We start from the raw sequence: 20301 nt of genomic DNA on the forward strand, positions 1-20301 counted from the left end.
ATGTAACTGAGATGCAGAAAGTGTTTTCCAGAGTGAATGAATGTTCTTTTTGCGGAGGGCTATGGCAGATCTTGGGGGCAGATAATTCCCGATTGAAGCTCAGTGAAGTGTCCTTAACCATCAAAGCGTGGCACTTACTGGAGAAATCAGAGAGGAGATTCAATGGTTTGATGGAGACTAAGCCGGAGGTCATCAGGACACGGTTTTCTTAACACACGGAAGATTAAGTGCACATTATGTGTAATCTTTATTTAACCTGAACTTCTGTGATCACTCCCTTCTTCCCTGGGGAATGCACTTTTACAAAAGGAAACAGTTGTGTGCAAATCAACTTTTTTATCAAAGTGTAAGGAGATAGCAAAAAGTTGTCACCTTTATGAGAGATTCCTCCAAGAAAAATCTCTTGTTATGACTGCAGTACTTTTGTCACATACATTATTAGTCATTGCATCAGAGAAGAATTTTATTGTCTGAATCTTCAGTTACTGGCTGAACATTCAGCCAGCCAGAATGTCTTTTTTGTCCTGTTTTGTATTGTTCTGTGTAAACTAAGAAAATGATGAGTATTTAATATGTAATGTATGGCATATACAGATTTGCAGACATGGGGTAGAGCCAAAATAGTAACACAATCCTAGTGTAGTAATGTGTACTCTAATAAATCATATAAAGCATACGTTTCAAATAAAAAAGGGCTAGTTAACATCTAAGAGACATATAACTAAAAGGCTGCACCCTTTTTGCCCAGTGGTAAAATACAGCTGATGCTATGGCCAGTGTATAGTACATGTGGAGTGTATATAAACACGCTGGAATGGAATGTGGAAATGGATGTAAGCTGCCTAAGAGTTTTCAGAATGTCGTTTTCATTGTGATGCTAAAACTGGTACTCTATCCAGCTGTTTTGGTAGTCCACAGAGGATCACAGAGGCAGTGATCTCAGTCACATACACCTCTTCTGGCTGAAAAAGGTTCTACAATCTGCTTGGTTCTATTGAGTTTGTTTACACACACATCACATGAACGACTGTACTCCCCATGTGCACTAATGTGAAAAATGAGTGCAAAAAAGCAGATAATATTTCTGCCATGTTGCCAAGCTTCTTTTTAGCACTTACTGAAAATGGACATACTCACAGAAGATGGGAACAGTGATACTTGCTGATACCAAACAAGAACCTGATATTCCTTGGTGTCTTTATTACTAAATGTGTTGCTTACAAGCATGGATTGAATAATTTAGGTATTGAATGTACCGTAACTTTCACAGCACACCTACTGCTACTAATTAACTTTGCTTCCCAAGCACACACTCAAGTTAATGCTCATTAGCTTACACATTAGCTAACAAAAAGCTTCTTTCCTGCTTCATTACTGCGTCTAGCAGGACTTTCATCTGCTACTGTACTTCTAACCATACTGTGTGTGAACTTTTTAAATTCATAAATGGAAATTAATATTCACAATTAAACATATTCAATAGTACTTTCCATGTATACAGTTTTCTTCACTGGAATGTAACAAACAGATTTAAGATGTAGAGACAACAGAGATGTGATTAACCACTTAGCAGAGATGAAGGGCTGTTTAACGACCCTCCGGGTGATTGCTCCACCACATCAAAACACGTGACACTTAATCCAGTAATCCCTTCAATGTGCTCAGTGATTCCACCATTTCGTTATTTATTTTTCAATTCACAGACGTAAGGAGGATTGTGTATTTTGGAGGATAACACTCAATGAAAATGCAAAGCTAAAATCATGCAAGAAAGGTACCAACCTGGATACAGCAGACCATATCTACCATTTGGTTACTGTACATATTCTCAGTATTGAATTCTTAGATGAGCTAAATAAAGCCTGTACAGTTTTTTTTTTCGCTGTCTACAGAGATTATTTAAAATTTCAGGTGTAGTGTGTATTTTTTTTTACAGAGGACCAAAAGGATGACTATGTGGCAGCTCTTGTGTTTTCTGTCAAACTTTTATATCAAACTGTTTTCAGAAATGCAGAACACTACCTTCAAAGGAAAGATTAATACTATTGTAAGCACAATTAACTGACCACATACGGACACCATAAATTTACAAACTGTATGATTCAGACAGATTCAGACTGAGAATACAAAATACCAATACCAGCGATTACTCAGTAAGGTTATTCTGGTATCCTACGACATGGGCATGTTGTTTCAACCATTTGGTTAAAACATTCATTATTGAACCAGGAGAGGTATTACTAAGACTCAAATGGTGATGCGGTCATTCCATAAAACATTCATGTCTTACAAGAAATTTGGGAATTTGAAAATAGTACTCAGCTCCAGGATAACCAGTTCCTGAACTGATTGCTTGCTGTAGGTAGCTGTAGACCATGGCGAAAGTTTATTTCAGCTTCTGCCACTAAAAAAATATCCTCTTATATACCCCTGGCCCCCTCCTGTCTGCTAACTCTAAAACCTTGTGATTACTTCAGTCACAGATGTTCAGAAATAGGTTTGTTCCGGTCTACTCTCTGAAGCTACGCACCATGTGGCTGTGCAGCTTCTCCTTACAAACAACTGGACATCATAGAAGACTGTGTACTTTGAATAGCCCCCAGTGTTAATGTTGCAAGAAGAGAGGGGCACAGTATGGGACATTACATTTACATTTACATTTATTCATTTAGTAGACGCTTTTATCCAAAGCAACGTACAAGTGAGGTACAATACAACACAAGTGAAAAACCATACAGAGTCAACAATATTAGCAATACTGCATGACAAAGTTCCAAAGGGTGGCCAGGTGAGGTACCAACTAACATGGTCAGAAATGGGGTGAGGGGTGTTCAGCACATTAACACTGATGCTAGGATGGCAGGCACTTCAAATGAGAAAAAATATACAAGAGGGGGTGCCTGCAGTTTCCACTCTTCCCCATGCCAGGGTGAGAAGCCCAGTAGCAGGTCAGTCTGGGTTCATTACTCATCCTCCTGCTGTTTCACATGGAAGACGAGTGGATATTGTAAGCACAGGAACTGTCTGAATAGATCCACAAAGTTCCTGCCAAAGGCAAGGAGGGGTTTGTGAAACCCAATGGGGCTCACCATTCCACAGCAGCGTGTGAGAAGTCTCATGCAGGTGCAGGGGGTAGAGTGCAGGAGGCATTTTGTTGGACAGTATCAGAACAGAACTGCTCGCATCGCAGACAAGAAACACTAAGATTTATTTGTTTTTCCTGAGGCTTCCAAGCATCAGATTTAGGTTTTAAAAGGGGGAGAGGAGGATGGAAATGCTGTTGGGAACAATCAGCCCACATGCTTTTTTGACAGGATGACAGCAGAGTGTGGTGGCAAAGGCTGACAAAGGGGAGACACATTCATTAAGCTATTGTTAAAACAGTGCTGTGGCTTCACCGCTGGAGTGGTCAGGGGAGGTAGGAGCCACTGGCTTTCTCCAGTGACAGCTGCAATCATACTGATACAGTCTGAGTACTGGGGACCACACTGGAAGAAAGTACTAAATATTTTGTGGACCGCAACGACCATCATGAACCCTGGACAGGCCATCAAGCTTATGAACTGACATGCATACCACATGGATCAGACAGCAGGGGGTGGTCTGCTCTGACCTTCATAACATCATAAGTTCCACTGATCCTCCACTGTCTGAAACGCAGTGTTCTGTGTGAGTAATCTGTGCCAGGACAATGACATCATGGCCAATGTGAAGTCAAAGTGGAGAAAATTCTATACATTCGGAAGCTTTAGGGAAAGAAAAGCAAAACAGAAACTTTCCATTAGGAAAAACATCTCTCAGCACAACAGAAAAACCTTTCCTGTTTAATCTTTTTTGGAACTGTGCCTGCTGCAGTGGGTTAGGACAGAGAGCAGAGCCCTGTTCTATGACACATTTGGTCTCTTTTAAAAATGGTGACGCTATCGTTTCCCTGCTGAAAAACAATGTGGTAAGACACTGAGAAGGAAGATGAATGGTGCTACCATTGCAAGAACGCCTACTGTTTCAGCCCAGTTTGTTAGTGCTTGTCATAAATGCACGATGGAGTTGGAGGCAGAGACGCGAAGTGTGCAAAGAGTGTTTGGCATAACAAAGCCACAGCCGATTCCACTTGGAGAGAACTGAGGTGGAGGCGTACTCACACCGGGCAGCTGATCCATGCAACATTACTCCTGATGGGACAATTGGGGAATAAAGAAATGAAGGAATGCCCCAGCATCCCCTGCCATCTCTGGAACCGCTGCCACAGCCAGGAAACTGCCATTTTGTCTGCCTGTACACCTTTTAACCAGTGAGATCCTTTTATTTTAAGCACCACGAGAGACTGTCAGAAGTATGAGAAAAGATACTGTTTACCTAGTCCTCCAAAACACATTGAATTCATCCTCTCCACATTGCATATAGTATACCATTTTGCCTGTTCTGAAGGGGAGTTTTAACAATGCAAGCTGTCAGCAAGAATCCCATTATGAAGAATGTTTCAAGGATGTTTTTCTTTCTAGCAAAAGCAAGAATGTTTATTTACACACACAGGTCCAGGAGATCACATATGAGCCATGACCTTTTTATGTGGAACCAAAAAGTTGAAAGAATGAGAGCGTGAAAGAGGTCAAAGGACTGGTTGGATACACGTATATAATTTTTGACAGCAATGGGAGATGGGAAACAGGTCTGTTGTTTTGGGTCTGTTAGGGGTGTTAGGAAGATTTCTTGATCAGCGGTTTGACTAATGCCTGTTTGAAGGCTTGAACGCTGCCAGAAGTCAGGGAGAAGTTAACCACAGGTGAGATAAAGAAATTCAGGCTGAGAATCCTTGGAAAGCAGGCAGGATGGTGGTGGGACCTTTAGCAGCATGTTGGTTGATGTAGGGAGGTGCAGATGTCTGTTACTTTTTTCTCAAGGTAAGATGCAAATTCATTATTGCTAAGGATGGAAGAAGGTAGAGGAGTGGAAGGGTGGAGAAGGGAATAAAAGGTAGAGAATAACTTCAAAGGATTATTGAAGAAAGCATGGATTTTAGTTTGAAACTAGGAAGGCTTCGCAGATAAGAAGGCAGAAGAAAAGGATGACAAAAGGTGCTGATACTCAACCAGGTCAGTGGGTTTGATTTCCACTCAGCTGAGCCCAGCATAGCTCTGTTGCAGTACTTCAGTCAACCAAGGAATAGAAGATGCAAGTGGACATTTGTGAAAGGAACTGAATATCAAGTTTCACAAGAGGGCCCCCTGGAATCTTCAAGATTTAAAGACAGTCTGTTTAGAAGAATGGACCAAAATCCCACCTGAGCACTGTGAGCGATTAGTTTCTTCATACAGGAAGCGTTTTGAGGCTGTCATTGCAAACAAAGGCTTCTCCACCAAGTATTAAATACATGTAAATTTCAGTTAGCGTGTTCAACACTTTTTTCCTGTGTCATTCCACTTAATTATACATAACTTTTTAATGGATTGTAATATTACGATTTCTTAATCTGTGTGAATTTCCTGAGTTAATTCCAATGTCTGGTCAAAATTTCTTGTGAATTGCTGCATTGGAACTGTGTTTAATATAAAAATATGTTGACGTGTTGAATACTTATTTCCCCCAATGTATTTCCACATTTGCAATATTTCTTTATATAATATGTGATATTTGCTGTTTGCTATTAATATGCTACATGTGGTTGTATGTTGCATGTGACGATTGTATTACGTGTTGTAAAGCAACCTTTTGGTGTGTAGAAGGGTGTCCTGAAAAGGGACACTGGATGAGACGGTTGTCTGTCTGACCATGATGATGCGGTTAGTGGTTACTATGATGAAGCAGGGGTCACTGCAGAGACTGGGCCCTTTACCGAAAGCATCAAGGACACAGATGAAAATACACTGAGATGCAACCTTGGAAAAATGTAATCATGAAATTGAGTGTTTTTTAGATCTCATAAACATTCTACTTTGGTTTAAAACGGAAATGGAACTAGTTGTAGTTGTACTTTGACACTCGATGCCCCATTGTTCTTGCAGCCACTCCTCTGGAGGGATGGTTTATTAATGTCTCAGTGCAACAGAGCCAGCCCAGAGGAGAACTCCTGAGTTGCCTGCTTGAGGCAATGTGACCCTCAGGACCAACACCCAGTGAGAACAGACAGCACAGCCAGAGAGGAGGAGGGTGAGGAGATGGGGAGATTAAACTGAAGAGAAGCTTCACTATGTGGAATTTCAGGAACACAAACACAAATGAAAGGCAAAAGAGAAAAATGAAAAAAAAAAAGGAAATAGTTCAATGTATGTGCATATTTCATTTAAAATAGAGAAGCTGGAAATTTTAAACTTGAATTTTAATTAAAATGAGTATGTCTGAAAATTGAAATCAGAGAAGTTGCATTAGGGTATGTGGTAACGCTGACTTTCCCTGCAAGTCCTTTTCACTTTGGGCTGTTTACTGCCAACAACACTGAATTACTTTCTATTATATTTATACAATTAAACATGCACACACTCACATACACAAACACACATATGACTCAGACCAGGCTGAAGGGTACAATAAAACCATGGTACGCCCAATCAGATAAGTGCTGAGATGAACATCTTGTATAAGGCTACATACTGCATTTAGACAGTATCCAGCATTATATACGAAAGACAAATTACCTGAATGACATTCATTTCCAAGTGTGATCTATAAATCCTTGTACTGCTGCAACAAGTTGCCTGTTTCAGCACATGTCTCCTGAGAATATTCCTCAGAGAAAATGAAAACAAACTCATAGGGGTACGATGTTTGTGTAACACAAATTCAAGCAAATACACTGTTCCCCTGCTGCATCCCCCGAGCCCTGCTCAGACACTGTGGCTGTTCCCTGGTAGGATTCTCAGAGCTCAAGCAGAAAGGGGCTTTGAAGGGGATGGGGATGAGTGAGTAAATCAAGGCAACTGAGTGGTCTGGTGAGAGTTGATGCTGTTCCATAGCGGGAAGGAGGTGCTGTATCGTGGATCTTATCCCTCTGTCTGAGTAGGAAATGGAATGGAACTCTTCCCATAGAATAAATTACTTGTGAGCACTCCCCTGTCAAAGCCTGGCTACAGCAGCAAGGCACTTTGGCCAAGTTGTGCACTTGGTGAATTATTATGATAGGAAGCTAAGTTACAGACTTTAGCTGCTACTTTGCTGTTGGACTCAGATTTACAGCTGGGACCCTCCTGAGCCAACCAAGGCATACAGATACGCTTCCAATTCATGATCAGTCTAAATCTGTGAATATTAGAATGAGAGTGTTTCAGAATCATCATAATACATCAGCTGGGGGAGCTCCACTATTTCAAGTGCATTTCCAAGGAATGAGAATAACTTTGCTGTAATTCATATTTGTGGTGCTCTATGAAAGGACTCCAGGACATATGTACACATGCACATACACACTCACACACACTGACACACGCACAAACACACACATGCACGCACGCACGCATGCACACACACACACGTTACGCCCAGCGTTAATGTTCTCCCTTATGAAAACAGAGAAGAGCAGAGTGATAGCAAGTCTGAGTAAAGAAGCGTAGCAATGAGGCACTTGTCACTGGTCTCACTTAATCACTTTCCATTAAAAGTGCTCTCAAGGAATTTGCAGTCTAATGAGATCATGTAAAAACCATTACAGAAATGTCACTTTCACAATGGCAACAGCTGGGGAGGGCCACTCTGACACGGGTGAAGATGTGCGGACAGCTACATTACTCACTACATATTGTATATCAGACAGTTACCTCAGTGTTTCAGAGTACAAGTTTGAGATAAACTGGACATAAACATCCGTTTCCACTGTCAATCCTAGAAACACATGCACTCACAGAAACACAGCCACACACACATACACACATACTCACTCACAAAACACTCCACACTCACAAAGAAGGAACAGCCTATGGGCTTTGGTTTAAAGACATCCCTTATCGCTCTTTTCATAAGGAACCAAGAGGGAAAGCATTTACTTGAATAAAAGAAGCAGCTTTAGGAGATAAACAGGAGTGAAAGCGTTAGACTAAGCCTTCAAATTGGACTGTGCAGACAGAAAATGAGATGGACAGAAGGGAGAAACAAACTGATAGAGAGCTGGTTTCTGCTAAGAGCTGCCCTTTCTGCATTATGTCCTGGCACATCCGCTCTGCTGCACTGAAAACCTCGCTCGGACGGATAAGTCACTTCAAAGATTCCCTTTGTCACAGATGAATGTAGAGAATCCAGGATTGGAGAGGCTAGGTATGCTCAGAGAGGACAAGTTAACTCCTTCAAGAGAGGAAGGGAGAGAGAAAGAAAGGAAGGGGAGTGGAATGCTGTATCCTGTCTGTTGGAAAAATGTGATATGTAGGCTACATTTTTTCAATTGTAGGGGACTCTTGGGCTCTCTTTGAATCATAGTTATTCCAAAAACCAAATGTACATTTGTTCCCATTCCCTCTCATTCTGTTCCACCTAAACTTGTGCTCCACCCCATCTCTGGCTGTGGAGTTGGATGCTTTACCAGATGGCATCACATGCTGGCAGGCACCAAGATGGTGGCCACACGACTGCCTCTGTCCACTGTTTTCTAGTTTATTCATCAAGATGCCAACATGCTGAGTTCTTTATGCCAATGGGAACAAGTTTCTCTGTGGACTCCAGGGTTGCCTCAGCCTAGTATAAGTTCAGTTTTGGCCTTGTTATGGCACACTACTAAATTTAAATTTATGCATGACTAATTTCAAACAGGCAGCATTACATTATTTTGTTACCACATATAATGTGATGTACTAATGAACATGGGTGCCGGCCTTTCAAGGAAGCGAAGCTAACTGAATAAAATGAACGAATAAAATGAAGCTAACTGAATAAAATGAACATATTTTCTATCCTAGCACTGTTTGGAGCATTCAGGTTGGGGTTTGGGTTGGGCTCAACATTTTTGAATCTCAGAAATTGATGTTGTTAAGACTATAGCTTGAATCGAGGAGTAATTAATTCACTTATTTAGACAGAGAAAACATATGTGCTCTCCTTTTTCTCAAAAAGAATTGTTCATTTTGTTGAACTGTTGAGCAGAATTTCTCCATTTTTATTTGTTTTCTTCCACAGATTTTATTCATGGTATAGTGCGCTGTTTTCCCAACAAGGACGGACTGTATTGTGCTCATTTGTTAAGATGCTGAAGATTATTTACTGTGGGATTTGTTTATTGTTTTCAGGATTTTATTCATTGAGTGTTTAATCAGGCGGGAGTTTTGTAAGATTTTGATATATGTTAGCTACTTACCATGATTTTGATTCATTATTACCAGTAACTGGTTTGGTAATCATTACCAATTTTGTGCTAGCAACCCGCTGGTGGGTTGGGTTTGGGTCAGGTTGGGTAACAGATAAGGTTGTCATCTTTAGTTCAGGTTAATTTTGTGTATTTAAGTGTGTATATTGGGTCAGGCTTGGGTTTCAAATTCAGCTTGGTGCAGACATTTACACCTTACAAAGCACCATCAGACAACTGTCCTGACATAAACTTTTGTTTAAGTAATCAAAAAAAAAACAAAAAACATCAAGCTAACAAGGAGAAAAAGCCACCAGAAATCTTGATAGTTACGTTCCCTATATTACGGAAAAAAAGGACATAACTACTTCAGGTTAAAACATTTTCAATACCATTAGGAATGCGTAATTTAATCTCTGCTATAACCATTCTTAAACCGTAAACCACAAATATGATGTAACCAATAACAGCCAATTGCCAATATGCATTGATATCTACTGATAAAAGACAATCAATTAATTGACAAACACATAAAATACAATGTTATCATTTAGAAAGAGTTTCCATGAAATTTTTTTTTGGATTTGCATCTGGTCAAGCCTGATTGTCTATGTGGTACATTCAGTTTTAGTGAGAAACTGACATGTCTATCTTCTCTTCTCTGGCTTCAGTAAGGACCTTTTGGGTGTAATAATATGATGCTTGGTCTGAGGCTGAGCTGCTGCTGCAGTTGTATTATTATATACATGTATTTCTCAGTGAATTCTGGCATGAGAGAGAAATAGAATTTCATTATTCTGCCACCACAAAAGAGCATCCTCCTCCACATCAATCACCTGCTCCTGCAAGCAATTGGAAACGTACCAGGTAACAGTGGGTTTTCATTATGAAACAAAGTGTTTTATGAATATACATCTGATAGAGTAATTATTGTATGCATTTCAAAATCACAGGCTGAAATTTCATATGACATAATATGCTGTATAACTGAATACAGGTAGAAGAAGGTCCACAAGGCCCGGTTAATGCGGCAGTTTGCCAATCCTTTCAGTGCACAACAGTGATGTTAAAAACAATTCAGATGAATGCCCGCCCTCTTCCCTTTTCCCTGTTGACACCAAGACCCACGGCTGAAGGCTACACAGATTCAAATACATCACGTTCAAAGGCAGAGAGGTTAATTTTTTTGTCCCTGGGCTGAATGTGTCTGCTCACATTAATTCCCCTTCCTCTTAAAGGCACGGCTGCTCATGTGCTCGCTCACTCAAACTCACAGCAGGGTTTGAGACAGCAATTTATTTCACTTGTTCTGGGCCATTTTAATTAATTCCAAAGCAATGGGCTGTTTGAGAACACATTTATGATTATAACATGAAGGAATGGATAACAAATGTATGTATACAGATGTGGTTTGCTTATGTCTTGATTTGGTGTACTGCATCATGTGCTGTAGCCCCTAAAACTATTTTTTGAGGGCTCAGTGGTTCCTTGTCGTACCAAGAGTTTGGTTGATCTACACATCCTCCCACACATTCCTGTCTGCTACTTTATGGCGGTAACCTTTCCGTGTTGACAAGTTCACTCTGCTCTCAACACCAGGCCCTAATTTATCACTGTCTTGTCTCTGACAAACAGGGAATGAAATTAGGGGCTGCAGTCTCCACTCAAGGCTGCCAGAGAAACTACTGTACTGCTGCTCGGGCACACTGTGCCGCGTCGCTGATGTCTGGCTATAAAGTAATGATTTCTTTACATCGCTCAGCATTATGTTTGGAGTATTACCGGAGGAAGTGTTTGTGGACACAGCACTTGGCTAACTAAACTGTGCTGAGAGCGAAACTGTTGTTGAGCAGAGTGAGGACGGCTCGGGTTGAGCCCAGACTGGGAAGTACGGCCCTACAAGGACAACGCACGCGGCAAAACTGAGGCACTGCTATGCAATGGATGAGTTGGCTGTGGAGTATGCCTTTTCCCCCATCCTCATTTAATTCCCATTTCCTTTCATCTTCCTCTCTTCTCACAAAAGTCAGGCCAAGGACAAGTGGTCTCCACTTCAAAGGAGCAGCTATGCTGGGGAGGGGTCTGTTAACCCCACTTTCAAAGCCATACACATACAGATGAACCCATGCAGATACACAGACAGACAGACAAACCGGCACACACAGACACTGTATGCCGTAAATCATTCACGTTAATGTTCATAGAGGCAGCATGGACTATAGCCCAGAATAAATTTAGAGGGTGAACTATGTGTTTTGATTATTGTATAGATACAAATTACACAAAATTGATGGTCTGCCTGCTACTCAATCATCATAAAAAACATAGTCCATTTCTGACTGAACAGTGCACAGGTCAACTGTGAATAACACCCCTAGCCTATTTAACCACACTGATTACACATCACAGCATGTCAGTCCAAACTGCGGCAAATGAGGTGGACTTGATTGATGAACAAATTGTAGATAAATACATGGACATAAATACATAAAAGCACAGAAACACTTTCTGATGTCTGATTGATACAAAAAGTTACCACAAAGGATGCCTTCAGGATTTGCCATTTAAAGGGACAGCAGAAATTCTTAAAGAAATCCGGTCAATAATTGAACAACTAGACCATTGACCAGCCTTCTCAATTGCTACATGTACTGTGTCTCCTTCAAACTCAGCTTTTGGGAACTGCACAATCCATGCGTCTACGTCCCAGTTTGGACCTGAAAACAAACACCTGTGTTTGGTGGTGCACTATAAGAAGTAACAGAGCACTACTGTTCACCAGTGAGCACAGACTTCCATCTCTCCTCTGTGGTATAAGCAAGTCAGTATCTTCCGAATCTGTGCTGGACATTAATCCAGAAATGCCAGCCAGCACACAGCCACATCAGCAGGGAAGCTAATTAAGCATGTGTTCTCACTTCCTATCGATACCTTTTGCTGTCAATCACTTCAGATGTTCCGCAAAAGGCCTGACCGTACATTAGGCTTGCTTGAACTGTGATGCGTCGATTTTAAAGATGTAATCTCATTCTGACAGGCTGTGATGGAGACCTGAACAGGAAACAGCATGTGGGCTGGCTCTGATACTTGCACACAGCTGTAACCTTTCACCTCTCTGTAAACCATGCCTTGGTAAACAGAACTAATCATTACTTTGACCGTGCTGTTGAGAGTGACCCTCTGCCATTAGATTCAAAACTCTAAACATCCCAGTACAAACACCAAAGAAATGGAAGAAGAGCCATGCTTATCAGCATCACTGTTTAATACCTGCAGTCATCTTTCAACAGAAACATGGCAATGGAATCTAAACCGGTAACACAATTTATCTAGCTCAGGAAGGAATTTGTGGGAGGGGGGGTTAACGCATCACTTGTTTGACTGTCCTCTGTCTGGGAGCACTAAGTGGATGAAGTAATTGGGGATTAGTTCATCCTAGACCAGGGACTCCTGACAAAGTCCTGTTTATTTAGTCCATCTTTCCCTTTACATTTACAATGCAGGAGAGCCACACATGCTCAATCCATCCTGTGTGGTGGTCTGTGGGCTGGACAACAAGTTGAGCATGTGCTCGACCATGGTCACTGGTAGCAAGGACTAAGAATAGAGCTGGATTTGTGCAAGGAAATACACAGGCAGCAGGGATGGAGGGGGTGAGGATGGAATGGCTGCATGCTGAAACCATCTAGATTCTCCTTACCTAGAGTCGCTCTCCCACTCACTCTAATCCCCTGCACATGCAGACACATACCTGGGTAGCCACGTGACACAATGTGAAAACCTGCTTTCTTGACATACACACCAATCCTTCCCCATTACCCTTTGACTCCACTCTGTCTTGTTCTGACTCAAATTCAAAATCTGAATTCAAACAAGCTATATTGGCATGCAGAAAAAACATCTGTTTGGCTACATGACCTGTGCACTGAACAGTGCACAGGTCAACTGTGAATAACACCCCTAGCCTATTTAACCACACTGATTACACATCAGGTAATCAGTGTGGTTACAGGTCAACTGTGAATAACACCCCTAGCCTATTTAACCACACTGATTACACATCACAGCATGTCAGTCCAAACTGCGGCAAATGAGGTGGACTTGATTGATGAACAAATTGTAGATAAATACATGGACATAAATACATAAAAGCACAGAAACACTTTCTGATGTCTGATTGATACAAAAAGTTACCACAAAGGATGCCTTCAGGATTTGCCATTTAAAGGGACAGCAGAAATTCTTAAAGAAATCCGGTCAATAATTGAACAACTAGACCATTGACCAGCCTTCTCAATTGCTACATGTACTGTGTCTCCTTCAAACTCAGCTTTTGGGAACTGCACAATCCATGCGTCTACGTCCCAGTTTGGACCTGAAAACAAACACCTGTGTTTGGTGGTGCACTATAAGAAGTAACAGAGCACTACTGTTCACCAGTGAGCACAGACTTCCATCTCTCCTCTGTGGTATAAGCAAGTCAGTATCTTCCGAATCTGTGCTGGACATTAATCCAGAAATGCCAGCCAGCACACAGCCACATCAGCAGGGAAGCTAATTAAGCATGTGTTCTCACTTCCTATCGATACCTTTTGCTGTCAATCACTTCAGATGTTCCGCAAAAGGCCTGACCGTACATTAGGCTTGCTTGAACTGTGATGCGTCGATTTTAAAGATGTAATCTCATTCTGACAGGCTGTGATGGAGACCTGAACAGGAAACAGCATGTGGGCTGGCTCTGATACTTGCACACAGCTGTAACCTTTCACCTCTCTGTAAACCATGCCTTGGTAAACAGAACTAATCATTACTTTGACCGTGCTGTTGAGAGTGACCCTCTGCCATTAGATTCAAAACTCTAAACATCCCAGTACAAACACCAAAGAAATGGAAGAAGAGCCATGCTTATCAGCATCACTGTTTAATACCTGCAGTCATCTTTCAACAGAAACATGGCAATGGAATCTAAACCGGTAACACAATTTATCTAGCTCAGGAAGGAATTTGTGGGAGGGGGGGTTAACGCATCACTTGTTTGACTGTCCTCTGTCTGGGAGCACTAAGTGGATGAAGTAATTGGGGATTAGTTCATCCTAGACCAGGGACTCCTGACAAAGTCCTGTTTATTTAGTCCATCTTTCCCTTTACATTTACAATGCAGGAGAGCCACACATGCTCAATCCATCCTGTGTGGTGGTCTGTGGGCTGGACAACAAGTTGAGCATGTGCTCGACCATGGTCACTGGTAGCAAGGACTAAGAATAGAGCTGGATTTGTGCAAGGAAATACACAGGCAGCAGGGATGGAGGGGGTGAGGATGGAATGGCTGCATGCTGAAACCATCTAGATTCTCCTTACCTAGAGTCGCTCTCCCACTCACTCTAATCCCCTGCACATGCAGACACATACCTGGGTAGCCACGTGACACAATGTGAAAACCTGCTTTCTTGACATACACACCAATCCTTCCCCATTACCCTTTGACTCCACTCTGTCTTGTTCTGACTCAAATTCAAAATCTGAATTCAAACAAGCTATATTGGCATGCAGAAAAAACATCTGTTTGGCTACATAGCAGCAACAGGGCTATTACCCCTCTCCCTTGCTCCCCCTCTTCTCTCCTTTATTCTTTGTGCACAGTGAAAAGCATTCTATCTCCGGCAGGCTCTCTTATCTCAGTGTGGCACACAGGTTTGGGCTTTGGCTTGGAGTGTCTGCGCCTGCTCAGCTGAACCTCATACACAGGTGCCATGGAAGATTCTTGCTTTTCTTCTGTTCTTGACCCTGCGGTTTTTCAAGGGCATGCCGCACTCCCTGCCCCCTTTCCCAATCCCTAAATAACCCCACCTAGATCCCTGCTAAGTAATTAACCCTTCCTTTATTCTCCCAGTCCTCTCGTCCTGATGCAAAAGATAGACACAGGACAATAAGTGCCCCCTCCCAACTGCTTCACAACATCTAATTATCTACTCCGTTGCCCAAGGACTCCCTGGAAGACATGCCTTTGACACTCTGTCACTGGTTAGGACACGACACACACAAGTGACAACACAAAACATGCTGTCACTCTGAGGACATGGGGACGCTTGCCTCCTGAGACAGCTACAGAAAACAAATCCAGGGTGAGACAACATAGATATAACTGTGCTTACAATGATAAGATAACTTGTCACGTCCAGATAAAACAAAAGTGATGGGAAACGTCCAATTCTATTCTACTGACTGCATAGCAGTTGACTCGCTTAGTCTGATGGTAATGGAGAAAGACATCACTCAGGTTCCATCATCCTCAGCCTGGTTGTCTGGAATGTCCCAGACAATGCTTATAAGAGAGGATCCGTCTGCTCTCTTCTGGGGTACGCATCACCCCACCCCCCCACCCCCCCAAAATGATTCCCACTGCATCACATATTCCCATTAGCTGCGGGCATTCTGCACACATCTCTCTACCAAACTGTGAGAAGGCATTAAAAATAAATAAATAAATAAATAACATGCAAACGTTAATGCTGCTCATTTGCACAATCCACTGGTGCATGCAATGACGCCATTTTAAAGCCCTGGTATTGCTGAGAGCACACACTGGAGTTAAACACAGATTGATCATAGCTCTGCATGGTTTTGCTGGTGGGTTACGCCTCCACCTCTTCAAAGAATGAAGCTCACTGGTGTGTTCACACTTCTAATACACATTAGGAGCAAGTGATGTTTTTGTGCTGAAGAGATGCTCCTGTGTGATACACACTACAATATGAAACAGCCAGAGTCCCTACTTGTGGCTCCGTTCCCCTCCAGCAAACTACTCCAGGAGAGAGACGGTGGCAGCTGCATAGGAGAGTTTGCAGTGGGTAAACTCAGATATCTCATCTCCATGGCAGTGGTTTGACTTCAGTGAGGAAACCACTGGGGATACAATCGATTCAGGAAAAGGAGAATACTGCTGTACAGTGAAGTGAAGAGAACTGTCAGCAGGATCAACCAATGACATGTGTCTAATCTCTCCCAGACAAACAGTATGAAGAATTTTGCATAGAAAAACACCACTACATCTACATTCAAATATGTCGTTTTCGGAATAATTAAAGAGTGAGTAAACCAAAGCGAACTGTAATACATCAACAAATCAAGAGGACTCCTGTAACTACTGAAGACTGTGATACAGGCAATACCCATGGAATCAATGAAAGGCGGCAAAACAGGCAGTTTTTATTTAACAAACTCAATACGCTGTATTGTATACATAATATGATTGATTTTATAAGAACTGATGTTAGTTTTGAGTTATAAATTCAGAAGTTACCATTTCTGTTTCAAAACTGCAATTGATGGAACATGACTTACAGTCATTTGTAAGACAGGGGAAAGTGACAATTAATTTTTCTTTGGATGGACATATTGCAGGGACAATCCAGATTAATTGTTCACCATTTTGATCACCTGGCCCCCTGTCAAGAGAGCAAGATAGTGCGACATTGCCGTACCCAAACATAAAAATGCCAAAGTCGGACGCCTTTTGTAACCGCAGAGGTCACATTTATAATTGGATGGCTTACCATTTTAGTTCTTCATTAATACAAACTGACATGACTAATAGCTGCATTAGCAGTGGTTTACAAATATAGCATCAGGAATGCGTCAAAATGTCAAAGTGTGATTCCTTCAGTGTACCGTAAATATTTGCCTAAATCCTGACATGTCAGGGTTCGGTGGATCTGTATACAAAGTCTTAGTAGTTCAAAGACAAGCTTGAAGTCAGAAGAGCAAAAGAAAGGGAAATATTCCACTCGTCCAACTATAGAGATGGTAAACAGTTTGACAACAAGGGAATAACACTACTACATCAAATTAAGCAGTACCGACTCCAACTTCAGCTTCAGCAAGGCTCCTCTTTGTCCCTACATCGTGTGTCAGAACTGCAAGTAGACTGACCGGAGAAACGGCAGACGCTAGAATCACTGGTTTGGTGTAAAGGATGGAGGTCATTCGGTTGAAGGCTCGAAATACTCCACCACTACCACTTGAAGGCAGTTTGAAACTGGCGATGAAGCGTGAAACATGGAATAAGTACCGAAGGTCTGGAAGGCAGTGGCGGCGAGTACCGAGTCTTTACGTGATAAACACAAACTCGTGGTAAGGGAAACGTACGTTTCACGTATGTGATTTCGTAAAAGCCGTTCTGCCGTCCCTTTCTTTTTTGGTTACACTGTGCTTAGTTGCAGCAGTGTTAGCGAAAATAACACAGTTCACTAACGCGCGAGTATGATCTGCCGAAGGAAAATACAGTACTCATATTGACAAGCGTTACGCGTCCTCATGTACATTTCACTGGCTGTCATTTGGTTGACTTTATACATAAGAATTACGCACCTGCAAATCACATTTCGAGGATCTGACAAATGCAACTCTACATCAACATCACTGTTTTAGTTATGAAAATTCATTCTCGCACTGAATGACAGCGATTACTGAAATTTGTTGGAAAACACTACTTGCGTAGTTCGGTTTTGTTAAAGCGGTCAGAACTGCAAAGAGAATGCAATACCTGTAATATCCTAATAGATGTGCACACGCAAAGCGCTTTCTTTGAGAAAGGTAAACCCAGACAAATGTACTTCTCGGTGTCCATCAGGAAAAGGCACGACGACACATCGGAACACTCTTGCAATGCCCAGAGATGTCCCGCTTACCTAGCAGCATGGTGGGTCTCAGTAGTTGAGCCAGACTTCACTCTGTCGCTGTCTCTTGCAGTAAAAGATTCTGACCAAACAGTATTCCCCTCTTCCAAAGAGAAAAAGGGGGGAAATAAACAACAGGTATGTGCTCCAGGAGATAAATAAATAAAACCAAAATAACAGAATGCCTTCTGCTTCTGTCCTGTCCTCTTTCTCTTCCCCTGCTTTTTCTGTCGGTGACGAATCCCTGCAGATCCCAACTGCTACAACTCCGAAGAATGATACACATGCACCTCAATTAAAAGCTTAATGCTCTGTTGATCTGTGTGCCCTGAAGGAGACAAGGGAGGGAGGGGGAGGGAGAGGGAAAGGGGGGTGGGGGCTGTGTCAGCCAGCCCCCTCTCTTCCCTCTCTCTCTTTCCTTATCTCCTGCTTTCTTTCTCAGAGAGCTGTTGGCCAATATTTAGCTGAACAGGGCAAATAGTGAAGATGGTGAAATTAGCTACCGCTCTATTTTCCCCAGCAACATTTCTGTAAGTGTTGGGGGCTGCTGTGTCAAATACACAAACAGGTGCGATTTAGAGATGTCTCTAGGGAATATCTTACAATATGTTTAAACCTTTAGCTGTAATATGTTTATACCTTTTGATTTCCAAGCCCATTGTGTCAGCTCATTGACTATGATGAAGCAATTACCATCAAGGGTCGGGTTCAGGAGTAGAGTGCAGTAATGGTGGTGGGCTAGAGCAAAGACTGGCTATGTACTCACCTGTCATAGGAACAATTCCACTTGGTTTATTTATTTATTTATGTCAGAGATAAAGGACGATTTCTGTCTCTTCTATACACCTCTCCCCCATGCACCCACACATACACCAAATAATTTGCAAACAGAATTAGAATATTATTCATCAGTTTCTGTTCATTTTTCATTCCTCACTTCATTCTTTCATTACATCTTCTTCCACAACCCCTGTTTTAAAATCATTCCATCTTAATAATAATTTACCCTTACCACTACAGAGACATATTTTTGATAGATCTCATGGAAATCTTAAAATAATACCCATGAATAATACGTGGATGCAGATAAGCTGTCTGGCAGAGGAAATGAATATACTATGATTGGTGTTTTCAGCAGTAACTCTCACTCTGTCCCTGTTTCTGAACTTGGTCTTTTGGAAGAGCTTGGCGTGGTCACTGGTGGTGAAAGCAGGAATAATCCATACTGCAGGTGGCGATCATTACGTTGAGCCTCAGTGTCGAGGGCGTTCACATTGACTTTGAAATAGCCTTGTTTATGTCACAGTGTGGACCATCATTTCTACCAGGCAGGGGTCACTCTAAAGCACAGCAAGGGGAAAAAAGAGACCACAGAGAGAGAACTCAAGCAATTCAGAAGTACGCTGGCTGTTAAAGAAGTGGTGGAGCACTAATCAGACTGTGTACCACGCTTAAGGGGGGCAGTCTGAGCATTCATTAGAGGTATCAATTGAAAGCTTTACTCTTATTCACTGTTAATATCCTGCAGTTCTTTGCCCTCACACAGTCCAAACATGACAGTTGTGGGACAGTGCTGTTGATAGAAGTGATTTAATTCAGTTAATCCGGGAAAACTGCTGTATAAAAAGCAGTATAAACAGCTTTTAAAATGCATAATATGTAAAAGATGAAGTGTTAACATTGTGAAAGTCATCCCGAATAAGGGCATCAGCTAAGCAAATAAATAATAATGTGATTTCTGTGCTCTGTCACATCCTCACCTGGCTGGGCCCGCCACAACTCTAGACTTCCCCTGCCAACAGTTCTTTATGTGCTAAATAAAAGGAATGGAGGCAGGCTGAGGAGGCTTGGCGCAGTGGTAAGCTCTGTTGGAGCAGCGCCAAAACGCATCTCAGAGGGTGTATAAGGAGTTTAATTACACGATTAAATTGCTCTCTCCCTCTGCCGTCTTGTGACAGGAGAGGAAATGTTGGAGTGAGAAAGAACATTTTTCAGTCAGTTTAACTGCAAAGCCAGGAACAGCTGCACAGCCGTTTCAGAGGAGGGAAAGTGGGTGACTGTGGTCCAGAGCTTGAGTGTTGAAAGGGAATACAGCATGCATTCAGCCCATTACAATTCATGCAACGTAATATGGCATAAGGCTTGCATTATTATTATCATTATTACTATTATTATTATTATTTGCTTAGCAGATGCCCTCACCCAGGTTGACCATGTTGATTTTCGGTCTAGTCATCCAAAAAAGCACTTGTTCATGAGCCAGAGGACGGGAGTAAGCGCTGTGTGATCTGGAACACTGTTTTGGAAACACAGCCTCCTGGTCCTCAGGTGGAGTAATTTAATGTGGGAAACAGAAGCTCAGTTTGT

The 20301-nt window shown here is 42.0% G+C and overlaps 1 protein-coding gene across 3 annotated transcripts in view; it reads right to left on the reverse strand.

Moving 5' to 3' along the window:
* The window catches only part of znf385c (zinc finger protein 385C), a 141266-nt gene that overhangs the window by 41956 nt on the left and 79009 nt on the right, over window positions 1-20301 (reverse strand). The window contains exon 1 of one of the 3 annotated variants that reach the window (XM_036550889.1): window positions 17947-18204. The exons of the other annotated variants lie outside the window; for them this stretch is intronic. Within the exon in view, the coding sequence (XP_036406782.1) occupies window positions 17947-17956 (10 nt within the window). The 5' untranslated portion in view covers window positions 17957-18204. Of the gene's footprint in view, window positions 1-17946; window positions 18205-20301 lie in introns of those variants that run through there. 3 annotated transcript variants of the gene reach the window in all.

The sequence above is a fragment of the Megalops cyprinoides genome, chromosome 1 (assembly GCF_013368585.1).
Source record: "Megalops cyprinoides isolate fMegCyp1 chromosome 1, fMegCyp1.pri, whole genome shotgun sequence".
NCBI lineage: Eukaryota > Metazoa > Chordata > Actinopteri > Elopiformes > Megalopidae > Megalops > Megalops cyprinoides.